Source organism: Myxocyprinus asiaticus, chromosome 20, assembly GCF_019703515.2.
Source record: "Myxocyprinus asiaticus isolate MX2 ecotype Aquarium Trade chromosome 20, UBuf_Myxa_2, whole genome shotgun sequence".
NCBI classification, from domain to species: domain Eukaryota; kingdom Metazoa; phylum Chordata; class Actinopteri; order Cypriniformes; family Catostomidae; genus Myxocyprinus; species Myxocyprinus asiaticus.
In genome coordinates this window covers 33,104,973-33,118,455 of record NC_059363.1, presented here as the reverse complement: position 1 = coordinate 33,118,455, position 13,483 = coordinate 33,104,973, and the positions used below count along the sequence as shown (strand labels likewise).

The window sequence follows — 13,483 nt, the reverse complement described above, 5'->3', positions numbered from 1 at the left end:
TAGTGATTTTGCATTGAAAATGTAATTAAATTATTTTAAAAAATAAAAATAAAAACTTATATACATTTCTAAATTCAAACTGCACTCCAAATGAAATGAAAAAGCGATTAAAATAAAGTGATAAAAAAAAATTGATTATATACAATCGAGGAGGAGGAAACAAAAATCACACGATTACGATGCATTTTCCCGCCAACTAAATACCCGACCACTAGAGAATGCACAGATGAGGTTCTTTGCCAGAGAGATGTTGCCCTTAACAACTGTTGTAAAGCAATCTTTCAAAAAGTTACACACATTTTAACTGCACTTCATTTTTTCCAGTTTCATTTGAATTTTTAGTTAAAATAAATAAAAAAATAAAAAAGTTCAAAATCTGAAATCAAGGTTTTTTGCTTTATTGTGTGGGCTTAACTGTAACCCTGCTTAATGAAAATTACCCCATAGTAAAACCTAGCGTCCAAACAGCGGTCTTGAATATGAAGTTTAATATCATGTGCAAAAAAAAAAATATGCATCAGTAAATTCAGCATCAGTAAAAGGTTTTGTATGAGCCAAGCAGTACTGTCCCTACAGTATTTTTCTCCGCAGTAAACAGGACATGGGCAAAAAAAAAAAAAAAAAAAAAAAAAAGTGCTAATGAATGTGCCGGGACTTGTTTGACGAGCCTATTTTAGATTTTAAACTGGGATCGAAATTCCGAAGAATAGAGAGGTGCTTATTTCACTAAATCCTGTTTATAAATATATATACACTGAAATAAAGATCCAACCATCTCCACTTTATTTCCTTTTTATAGAGTGAGTTTTGTTTTTGTCCCTGTGGGTTTCTGCTTGTTCCTGTTTTTGCTTTTCTGATATCTCTATGGCCTTTTCCTACATGCGCAGACAAAAAAAAATCATGCTTGTAACAGTGACTTTTTCTCATGGGGGGAGTTGAAATAACTATGCAATCATAGATTTTGATGAGTATAGAACCCATTTCAGTCAGAGAGAAACAGCTTAGCCTGTTCACAGTCAACAGACAAACACTGAATTTATGCTCACAGGAACAGTATAATAGACAAAAGCAAAACCTAGAGATTTTAAATCAACATTGATCCAAAAAGATAAAAACAGATCTGTGCAATTAAAAATGGATTAGATCAACCAATATTTCTGAGTGCTATGCAATTTATGTTTTGGAAAAGAGTATTGCATTGTTAGAGTGTTAAGTCTCTATTGAAATCAATTGCCAATCTAGTTTCCAGCGCTGTGTGTGGCATGTTGAGTTGCTGCTTCTGTAGACTGCTTCAAATCACTTAACTTTTGAGGTTCCATTTCAGTTACAATGCTGCCTAAAACCCAGTCTACACCGGACGCGAGCGTTGAGTCAAAAGCAAATAGGTCCCATTATAATCAGTGAAGCTGTCTACACTGAAAACGTCCATTACGGCGTGACAGTAAGCGGATGTCCCGTTCCATTTAGCGTTGCATGCGCTGGATCTACTCCTGTCAACAAGACAAATAAACGGTTTAGGATATTCACTTCGATGCGTTCAGTGTAGTCAGCCTCAAGCCGTTGCGCGTCAATGGACGTGCCCGGTGTATACAGTGTGTTAGGGGCTGTTCCAGCCAAACACTTTCTTGTGCTAAAAAAGCTAGAACAAAACAACAAATTAAACAGATTACAATATATAAATAAAAAATAAAAAACTGGTAAAATAACATGAAAAAAAAAAAACTAGGGCTGCCCCCGACCAAAGATTTTCCTAGTTGACTAGTAGGCGTTAATTTAAGCCATTAGTCGACTAGTCGCACGTTTATGATATTAATTTAATTACTTAGATATATTGGGGTGCATCAGAAAATGGTTTGAGTTCCAGGGCTGTGAAAGAATGTTATAAGTAACATTGCTAACACTGTTCTACATTACAGAGAAATACTAGACCGTAATAATGAGCCTTTAAAATATAAATTTTACAAGCGCACACACGAAGCGAGCCGCAACGACATCGGCAAAAGCAGGAATGATTCTGAATGTGGTGTTGGAAAAACCAGCAAGGTCCGAGCATTTTGTTAATTTATAGAGAGAAATGCACATTAGGGTTGTGCCGAAAGACGATGATCTCGGGGATCGACGATGTTCAGAGTGATCGCCAATAGCTGATGCCTTTGACGATGTCAAGATGACATTTGGCTCGTTTTCCCATTAATGTATTATTATTATTATTATTAAGCTATTATTATCAAATTAATATTACAAATAAATTGCCCATAGACACAGACACACGCTTGAAGAAACACACTTTATTATATTAATTAAAAACAAATGACAAAAGCGTCTATGCGCATGTATGACACGCTGTTTGTACGGAGGCGTGCAGTCTCGTGGAATGCGCATCTAAAAAGGTTCTCACTCTTTGTTTCTGTCTTGCGATTTTTTTGTTTTGTTGCAAGAACAGTATCGTCTGAGTGCTGCAAATGACCTCCGATATCTCAGCTCAGGAGGTGTTTTGAGTTCAGTTCGCTTCATTTCCACAGAGCAGTTCATTGTGACCACTCTGCGGCCAAAACATCTGTGATTAAAACTTAAACTTAAAAATAACTTAAAATAATACAAAAACACGTTCACCTCAAACCATGATTTATATTTCAGTGAGTATTATCATCATTATAATTATTATTTTTACATTTATAATGGTTTTTATTTCTTCATTTGTGTAAGTAATTTTCCACCATGATGTTAAGACGGCTTCTTGCCTGATGGTAAAATGGAAAGTATATATATTATATCTCACTTCATTATTTTAATTACTTTTTTGTTTGCAGTGCAATTTGAATTTAGAAATGTATTTGATTTAAGTTAAATTAATAACTTAATTTAATTTTCAATGCAAAATCACTAAAGAAAGAATATTCACCGATCCCTCAGCCCAGGGGTTGCCGATGTAATTGGATATTGAGAGAGCGATATATATATATTTTTATTTTTGTATATATCGTGAACAAATGTATTCACACACATGATGTATTTTCCCAGACAACGAAATACCCGACCGGTAGAGAATGCACAAATGTTCAATCTTTGCCAGAGAGATGTTGCCCTTCACAACTGTTGTAAAACCATCTTTCAAAAAGTTAAACACACATTTTAATTGCACATTTTTTTTTCCAGTTTCATTAACATTTTTAGTTAAAATAAATAAATAAAAGTTCTAAGTTTGAAATCAAGGTGTCTTGCTTTATTGTTTAGTCTTAACCCTAACCCTGCTTAACGAAAATTACCCCATAGTAACACCAAGCGTCCAACCAGCAGTTCATTGTTTTTGTGTGGAGTTTATTCTGCGACCAACTGACCAATCAAAACTTGGTCGACCAAGACTCTTCTCATCGACTAACCTTTGGTCGACTATCAGGGGGCAGCCCTAGAAAAAACCCAAGATGATTATAGGTGCTATAAGCAATTTTAGCTGTTCTGGAACTTCCACCAGACTAGCTGTTGAATTAGCCATGCCCCTCTGTCCAAAACCACACACTTCAAAGACACGTGCGCACACACACAAACACACTAGAGACCCCTGAGCATTTCGTCGTCCGACCCAGAACATTTTTCGGGAGCAGGACACCGCACTGGCACTCATACGAGCATATATCGGCTGCCCTGTGAACGCGCAGTGATTGACAAGCAAAAAGTCTTATGATTAGCTAAATATGCAATCTGACCGCAGCCCATGGACATCTTTTACCCCGTTGTTTCCCAGCCTAGGGCTGTAAAGAAACAGGTGTGATATTTCATGGCACCTATTTCAGTGATATCTGACAGGTAATAGAAGCTGCATGTCATTTCAGTTATATAAAAAACACAGCACCTTTAACTCTAATTTATTTTGGACTGACTTTGTTAAAACCCGTTTCAAGAGTGTCAGCCGACATTTTGCAAAGAACTAGAAATACAACAGTCCAATAAAATATGTTTTGAAAAAACATACAGATGCAAAAAAACAAAACCACCATTTGGTGTGAATGGCCCCTAATGAGGCAGCTGCAGATGCAGGCTGCTCACTAGGTTTTGGAACAGAGCAAGAGTATAATGTATGCAGATGTTTTTTTGTTTTTTTTGCAGAACAGTACCTGAAACATGTCTGTGTCTTTGTCATGGCTGTACTCCACCACCACTGTCTGGTTTCTGGACAGTGTGTAGGAGATGCTGTGCTGGCCCTTACAGTTCACTGCCTGTCACAAGACAATACAAACATATGTTAGGAAGGCTTTCATGCAAGCACACAACAACAAAATAACACTCATCTTACACAGCGTTTTACTTTTCCCAACCGCATTACAAGATTTTCACATTACTTGAAGATAATGTGAGTGGTGCTCGGCTGCTTGGCCATGGAAAACTTGCCACCACGATGCTAGGGCATTGGGGGTTATTACCAGGGCATAGTTTTGCAGTGGCTTGGGTGTTTTACGAGTGGCTTTTAGCACGGTTAGGTAGTTAGTGCTAACTGGTCTGAGTCAAATGAGCCCCCAAGTCTCTATGATATTTTAGATCCTGGATATGGCTTGGGGCCCTCCTTCACTGCAAGTCTACAGAATTTCTTCACCAGTTTTACAGTCTGCCAAGCAAAACCCATTACCTTAAGTATGAGCAAAAGTATTAGTGATGCTTGCCTTTTCCTTTGTCTGTTTCCTTTATAAATTAATAGGTCTGTCCAAACTCTACATGCTTTCCACAGCAACAAACAGATATACTGTACATATATACAAACAGAGATGTGGGTATTACCATCCATGTAAACACACCCCATTAAACATTCATTACTCAGACAGCTGTCATATGCTGCTGCTTTGATATAAATAAATCATACGTGAATCAAGTCAAGGGTGTAATAACAGGCAAATATCACATGACTAACAACAACAAAAATAACCGAGTTGGAGGTCAATTTATCAATTCAGTCCATTTCAACTGAGAAAATGCAACAAATCAGACACGTGTCTGAACTGTGATGTGAATTTAGAGTTCACTCCAAACTGGACTGTGTGTAAACTGCAGTGTTGTAAAATAGCACAGGAGTTAATTTTCAAATGTGCTTTTTTTCCTCTTCACTCTCTCCAACTCACCCCTTTTATCCTCTAATCTGTGATTTCCAAATTACCCACATCTCTATCATATGTGCTCAAGAAGGAGTGGAAACTGGGTCATGGTTACTACACTAGTGTGCAACAATGGAGGAAAAAAAAAAAAAAAAGGCCAAGAGAGGAAGGTGGTTAGTCTCTGTAAAACTACCTATTGCAATACAGTGTTTAAAGCTCAATGTTTACGTGCACAAAACAGCGTGCACAAGCATGCATGTACATTTAACACTGCTCTCCATGACACTGGAGGTCACAAGCAGTTCACAGATGCATACGGAAATCCAACATTTCATGCCTCACACATGCCCTGTAATAGCCCAACCTAAATTGTGACAAGACAGTGATGTTGGGCGAGTCTGAAGTAAAGCTGGCCAATATATTGAATATGTATTATGCATGTGAAATGATTTTCTTGGCTTAATAAAATTAAACAACATTATGTATATTGCAATGATTTATCTATGCTTTTCTCTGGTGCAATTTTTTGGTGCCGCCTGCAATTTTTCACACAAATTTAAAAGCTCACCGTACACGCATAAAGTAGACTAACTGCAAAAAATTGGTCTCATTTTACAGAAAACTCCAAATTTCAGAGAATGATCACAACAATTAACAAATTATAAAGTATATCTTTATAACCATATAATGATCAATGTAAAAAAAAAAAAAAAAAAAAAAAAAAAAAAAGTCAACTTTAAGCATGTATTTCTGGTTCTGGTTTCTCCCATCACATACAGATTTGAAAAGTAGGTGGCACTTTAACACAGCAGAGCAATCAAACCATAGAAATCCAGGCTTCTTTGAATAACATGCATGTTCCCCACTGTTTTGTCGAATATCTCGGCTTCTGAATGGACTACAAGCAGTCTAGGTGGTGTTGGAAAGTGGAGATCCTCAGCTTTAATATATCATTTTATATGTCACTGATACATCAATAGCTGATAACCTGTTTTGCCAATGATTTGTTTATCATGCTTTTTCTGCTTGACTGCAAATTTTGTTCTGAACATCGGAAATATAAAATTTAATTATTTAACCAGGCAAGCTCACAGACAAGTTAAAAAAAATAAAAATAAATCTCATTTTGAAGAAAAAAGCCTAAGGTAAGGGGTTATATGGAGTTTGTGGCTACTTGGGGCTTACTGAAGCTGTGGTCAAGCAGACATGAGACGTTTGTCTTTGCGGTCTACATTGATCGCTTTTCACTTCATGACTCTTTTTATAATCATTCAAACTGTGGGGTAAGGGCAACAAAATAAATTCTACATTCTTGAGAAATTGCTGCATGACTTGTCTATTTAAGTGCTGTGAGAAAAACGTTTACATTCATACTCCATTCTACATCACCTCGAGGTGGCGCTCATGATGGTATACTTTGTGATTGTATTCGGGTCCATAGAGTTCAAGTCAGTCGGCCAGTTTTGTGCCCGCTCCAGGCTCACTGGAGCGTTAAGAGTATCTGTTAGGAAATTCACTTCTGCAAACCAGGGTAGGGTTGCATCAGCTGTGCAAAGTTCTCACATAAGTTGAGACGTAAGGTTCACACTAAGGGCTTAGTAACTACTAGTTCGTTTGTAACCAAGTCAGTGCTTAATTTGGTTGCACCACCTGTTCTTAAGGCAAGACTTAACTAGTAGGTTGTAAGCTCTCCGTAAAGTAATGTGTAGTCGTCATAATGACGTTTACCTGTATTGATCCAATAAACAGCCTTCACATTTGCACACAGAAACGTGTTAAAGCCGTGAATTTCAATTTGATTTAGTTACGGTTGATGTTCAAACCTTGTTTGCTCACATAACTGTCAGCTGTAATAAATTATATCCCCATTAAAATACGATATGTAATAAAAGTAGATTTGATAAATAGTATATTTTCCCTTTGTAACTAACAATATATAGGAACCTTGTCTAAAATAAATGAGGGGTGATAAATAAATACTAATACAACAGGCTGGAAAAATAGACATTTATTCATTTTAATATCATATCATATATATATTATATATATTATGACTCGAGTCCAAGTCACGGGTCCAATTCTGATGGACTTGTCATGGACTCTGATGCATTTTTACTCAGACTTGACTCGGACTCAAGCCTTTGGTACTCCGAGTCCAGTCGAGTCCATGGCATTTGATTTGGGATGCAATGAACAAAATAAATAAATAAAAAGGAAACAGAAATAAATGGACACTCTGTCTGCAAGCAGTTGTAGCACCCCCTGATGTCGTAGACATGGCCAGAGTTTGTTTCACCGTGTTGAGCAAACACCCCTGCAGAGCGGCACACTCAGTCAACCAATACGCTTGAATGTTACTACAGAGACTGCTGTATAACAACGATCACTGAGGTGGCTGGCACAACGAACCGAACACATAAAGACAGGTATGTGGCCAATGTACTAGAAACTACAAGGCAGTTTCGCACGGCAGGACAACTGGTAAAAAAAAAAAAAAAAAAAAAACACGGCATTTGTACAGCCAAGATGGTGCTCGCGGCGCGGTTTCGTCGTGGTTAAGAACTTCATTAAGTCAAGTCACCCACATCATGTCTCACAGTTTACTAAAACAAAAATAAAAATTCAGAAAAACATTAATATTGGGTTAAGTCTTTTTAGGCATAATGTATCACACATGAAGGCTTCTGTAGTCTCTTGTGGTCCACATGGTGTTGTCAGCTTGTAGTGGTCCTTGATTAACTAACTAACTTTAACCATTTTTTTCCCCCTGATTATTTGTGCTAAAGCAGACAGCAACTCTGAAAAACAGAAACTAGGTTCTTTTACAGTTTTTAACTATAAAATGCACAATGAATTATGAAGTTATTTTGGGCAGCGAAATGTTTTTTATAATTTAATTAAAGATTGGGTGACCAGACGTCCCGGTTTATTACACAGGACAGTCCCGGTTTTTGGAAAGGGTCACTGAATTATTTCTAAAATTAAAATGTCATTGTCCTTCTCGCTATTGTCTCTGGTATCGAGAAGAAAATAAATTGTTGCGTCGCACTTTGATTTGACGATGCATTAATTCTAGTCTTCAGCAAATCAGCTGAAATGTGTCCGGTTACCATGGCAATGACATCATGCGCTCCATGTCGTCCTGTCTGTCAGCGCAAATGCCCAAAATAATGCAAAAATGCATTTTTAACAAAGAGCTGAAAGAAGCCGATCCATGTCTTCGCGCAACACGTGAAAATGAAAGCGGGGTGTTTTCTGAATGTTCATTTTCCCCACAAGCACAGAGGTAAATCGGACAAGTGTCACATTCAGACAGGTACACTGCACTTTACATCGTACAGTCGACAGCATTTTTGGCATAATGTTGATTACCACAAAAATAAATTGACTCATCCCTCTTCTTAAAAAAAAGCAAAAATCGAGGTTACAGGGAGGCACTTACAAATGAAGTGAATGGGGCCAATTTTTTAACATTAAAATACTCATGGTTTCAAAAGTATAGACGCAAGACATAAAGGATATGCGTGTAAACATGATTTTAGTGTGATAATCACTTACTAACCTTTTCTGTGTAAAGTTATAGCCAATTTTACAGCTTCTTTGCCATTATGATATAGTGTCAATAAACCCTAAAACTGTAAATAATTATGATTTAAACAACTTTACAGCTCAAATAATACACAAGTTTTAACAGAAGAATTAATGCAAGTGCTATTATAAAATTATAAGCTCCACATTTCTTTGTTTAAACCCTCCACATTCATTTTCCCCACTCACTTCCATTGTAAGTGCCTCACTGTAACAGATTTTAGCCTTTTTTTTTTTCTTTTTTTTTCTTCTTTTCAAGAAAGGAGGGACGGGTCTAAATTCATTTATGTGATAATCAATATTATGCCACAAATGCTGTTGATTGATCTTAACTTGTATTGAATCTGGAACATTCTTTATGTTGAGATGTGGGGATTGTATTTTGAATTTTAGGTTCCAATGTTGTGAATTGTGTTAAAATGTGTACCTGATATGACAAGTCTACACATAATTACAGGTAATATGAAATTATAAATGGACAGAATAGGCTACATGGAATTTGTCAATTTAAAAAAGCTAAAATGTGGTTAAAATGGTAAACACAAAATAAAATATACATTTTCACAAACTATATATTGCAGAAGTTTGCATACCCCTTTTGTTTTAGGCCTATACGTTTTCAGACTCCTTTCAGAATGTATGTAAATATAAGAGATAAAAGATTATATATTTTATGTAGTACTGCCCTTCAAAAGCTGTATTACACAAAATGTACTGTAATTTACACAAATCATCCTGTTCAAAAGTTTGCATCCCCTTGGTTCTTGTGTTGCCTTCTTGAGCATCAATGAATGTTTGCACCTTTTGTAATAGTTGTGTATGTGTCCATCAATTGTCCCAAGTGTCAAAATCTGGAGGTCTATATCATTTAGCCGCTGTTGGGAAGAACTCAAAAGTGCAGAAGATGCTGGGAAACCAAAGAATGTGCAGTATTATTCTAAAAAAAAAAGTGGGCAGCTTCACAGCTCAGGACAAAGCAGGGACTCATGAACAATTATAACACAAACAGTCATTGATCATCGAGGAGTAGCTCTAAAGATAGTGTAGTCTGTCTCATGAACATGCACAGGAGATCAACATTCGGTGAAGAGTTTAGTTTCTTCAGAACAAGACATGAGTCGCATACAATAATTTGTTAGACTTCTAAATTCTACTTCAAGCTTCAAAAGAACACAAAAGTATTAGTCACTATAAACTGACTAATAAAAGTAAACTTAAATTCAATTACTATTTTTGTCTTGTGGAATATATGAGAATATCTGTTGTCAGACAGCTTCAAGGCAGTACTAAATACACTTTTATAATACCTCTTTTGTTTTTTGTTTTTTTAAAACGATAACACACGGACGCATCAGGGTTTTAGGTGCACAAGCAGTGCGTAGGACTGCCCCACGTTTTCCGCAAATTAATAAGGATGTCCGTGTTAAATGGCCCTAATATAAGCAGTGGGCTTTTCCAGTGTTTTTGGATGTAGCATTTGCAGTCAAGTCGTGAGATAACTTCTCAGCGAGTGCTAATTACTACGGTTTTGACTCATTTTCCTGAACCAGTCGGCAGATAGACAAAAAAAAAAAAAAAAAAATATATATTATTTCTGTAGATAGGGATCATTTTAGATAAATGTAAACTAAATTGAAAAGGACAAATTGAAAATGAAGTAGAAATAAAATACAAAATTAAAATTCGAAACAACAACTCTGGTTATAAGGACTAACGCAGCTTTCACTTTCTTTAGTCTATGTTTGAGTGGAGGGGAAAAAGCAACAAATAACTGAAAGGTCAACAGAACACAATAAAAAGTGCTGAAGGACAGTTTTGTCTTCATACACCTAAAGCATATGCTTTCATTCTGAAACCACTATGAAGTTTGTTCAGCAGGAAACTAATAAAATATAAAGGTGTTTTTGTTACATTTATAATGACAAGTGTGTTTTCTTAGTTGTGAAGGTTAAAATAAGCTTAAAATATTGATGTTGAGTTTACGGATACAATTTGAATTCAGACTCAACCTTGAGTCAGACTCGGACCCTTTTGGATTTGGACTCAACTAAGGTGGACTCAAACCCAACACTATTAAATGCTGTTAAAAAATAATAATAATAATTATATATATATTATATTATATATACACACACACACACACACACACACACACACTATATGTATGTATATATATTGTTCATTGTTAGTTCCTGATACCCAATGCATTGTTAACGAATGGGACCTCATTTTAAAGTGTTCCCAATTTTTTTTTTTAATGGAATAAATTACATAATGCCAATTAATTTATCAAATTAATGGCAATCACATAAATTGAATATTTAATTTATATGATAAAATAATTAAATATTTCAGAATAATTCAAACACATAACATTGTGACAGACAAGAAAAAAAAGAAAAAAAAAAAGAAAGAAAAAGGCTTCAGAAGTCAATATTGTTTTGTTATATTTCCACAAATTTACCAAAAGCACGCACATCCAATGGCACAAAGCTCAATGTAGGTGCCCGACCAAAAATTAAGTGTATAAAAAAAAAAAAAAAAAAAAAGTCAGCACACCACAGCTCCAAAAATAGAAAATTTATTGTAGCATGATAAAGAGCCATAGGCTCGAAACGTCACCTAGGGTGGGAATGCTTCTGTCAGTGCAGAAAAGTCAAATATACTTGTATTTAAGATATATTATCTGAAATAAGATATATGTTATGTAATATGTTGCGTCTTAGGTAAATGTACAGATAGTGAATTGGTGGGTTTTTGTTAAATGTGAGCCAAAATCACCACAATTAAAAGAACCAAAAAGACTTAAACTACTTCAGTCTGTGTGCATTGAATTTATTTAATACACGAGTTTCACAATTTGAGTTGAATTACTGAAATAAATGAACTTTTCCACGACATTCTAATTTATTGAGATGCATCTGTATGTTGTTTTAAGGAGTTTTAGATATTTTAAAATATTTAAATATTAAATATTATATTAAACATTCTCAGATAACATTTTGTTCTGCAGTATAGATCTTAAAGTAAATGTACATTGTTTTAAAAGGAGTTTTAGATATTTATATTGGAAAACAAGCCAAAACAAAAATAAATAAATAAATGTATTTTGTTGCAGTGTATAATGGGGCAAAACTACATATTGTCGATTGTCTTTAAGATGTGATTCACACTGCAACGCATACAGTATATTATGATTCAATAAATCGCGAGCCGTCACGTTTTCATCTAGCTGCACCAAGCGCGCGCGAGGGACAAGCGTCCCGTGCCAAAATGTGCTTCAGCCGAATGCAGTTTCAGTCTCTTCCCCCATAGATCGGGTCACTTCAAGCGACTCCTAGAAGAGGTGCTGACCGCACAGAGAAATGTCAGTTTAGGAGTTTGTACTTATTTACATGACATGCTTCCTTATCATTTGAACTTTATTAAAGGATGCATTAAAAGATATTACGCAGACCTGCCGAGGTGTTTCCATTAAACATTTTGTATTTTTGTATAAATTTCCTAATACTTTGCGATCTACATCACCTGAAGCTGTTTGGAAAGTCTGAACTGTGAGCTGTGTGTTCTTCCTCTCATCAATCAGGCACAAGCTGCGGTCGGTACTCCTCTCGCTCGTCCTCATTATATAGTTTAATTTGATCTCATGTTAAGTTAAATGAAATCAAACGACTATTCAACAACTAAAATTGTCGACAATTTTTGTCGACAACGTCGACTAAATGTTTCAACCACAACAAAACCAACAACTGATCATTGCCTGTACAGCTGGAGCTGCACTTACTGTCCCGTGCTGACTGAGACTCGCAAAAACATGGAGGTGAAACTTTAAGCTTGAATTTCTATGTTGGGTAGAAAATTCCTAATTACAGAATGCAAATATGGCCAGGGGGTATGATGTTTTTGCTGTAAATGTAAAATTTTTCATAATTATTTGCATTGAATTCACACATTAAAATCAACAGCTTTAGTTGTAATTAAAAAAAAAAAGTACAGTTGAAGTCAGAAGTTTACATACACCTTAGCCAAATACATTTAAACTCCGTTTTTCACAATTCCTGACATTTAATTGTAGAAAACATTCCCTGTCTTAGGTCAGTTAGGATCACTACTTTATTGTAAGAATGTGAAATGTCAGAATAATAGTAGAGAGAATGATTTCAGCTTTTATTTCTTTCATCACATTCCCAGTGGGTCAGAAGTTTACAAACACTTTGTTAGTATTTTGTAGCATTGCCTTTAAATTGTTTAACTTGGGTCAAACATTTTGGATAGCCTTCCACAAGCTTCTCACAATAAGTTCCTGGAATTTTGGCCCATTCCTCCAGACAGAACTAGTGTAACCGAGTCAGGTTTGTAGGCCTCCTTCCTCACACATGCTTTTTCTGTTCTGCCCACAAATTTTCTATCAGACTGAGGTCAGGGCTTTGCGATGGCCACTCCAATACCTTGACTTAGTTGTTTGTTGTCTGCTTGGGGTCATTGTCCATTTGGAAGACCCATTTGCGACCAAGCTTTAACTTCCTGGCTGATGTCTTGAGATGTTGCTTCAATATATCCACATATTTTCCTTCCTCATGATGCCATCTATTTTGTGAAGTGCACCAGTTCCTCCTGCAGCCAAGCACCCACACAACATGATGCTGCCACCCCAATGCTTCATGGTTGGGATGGTGTTCTTCGGCTTACAAGCCTCACCCTTTTTCCTCCAAACATAACGATGGGCATTATGGCCAAACAGTAAAATTTTTGTTTCATCAGACCAGAAGATATTTCTCAAAATATAAGATCTTTGTACCCATGTGCACTTGCAA

The 13,483-nt window shown here is 36.0% G+C and overlaps 2 protein-coding genes across 2 annotated transcripts in view; one reads left to right on the top strand and one right to left on the bottom strand.

Annotated features, from left to right (window-relative positions):
• LOC127411332 (E3 ubiquitin-protein ligase pellino homolog 2) overlaps nucleotides 1-13,483 on the bottom strand; it is a 59,091-nt gene that overhangs the window by 12,285 nt on the left and 33,323 nt on the right. The window contains exon 3 of the mRNA XM_051646845.1: nucleotides 4,113-4,214. Within this exon, the coding sequence (XP_051502805.1) occupies nucleotides 4,113-4,214 (102 nt within the window). The remainder of the gene's footprint in view (nucleotides 1-4,112; nucleotides 4,215-13,483) is intronic.
• LOC127411315 (exocyst complex component 5-like) overlaps nucleotides 1-13,483 on the top strand; it is a 327,593-nt gene that overhangs the window by 285,386 nt on the left and 28,724 nt on the right. The gene's annotated exons all lie outside the window — the stretch shown is intronic.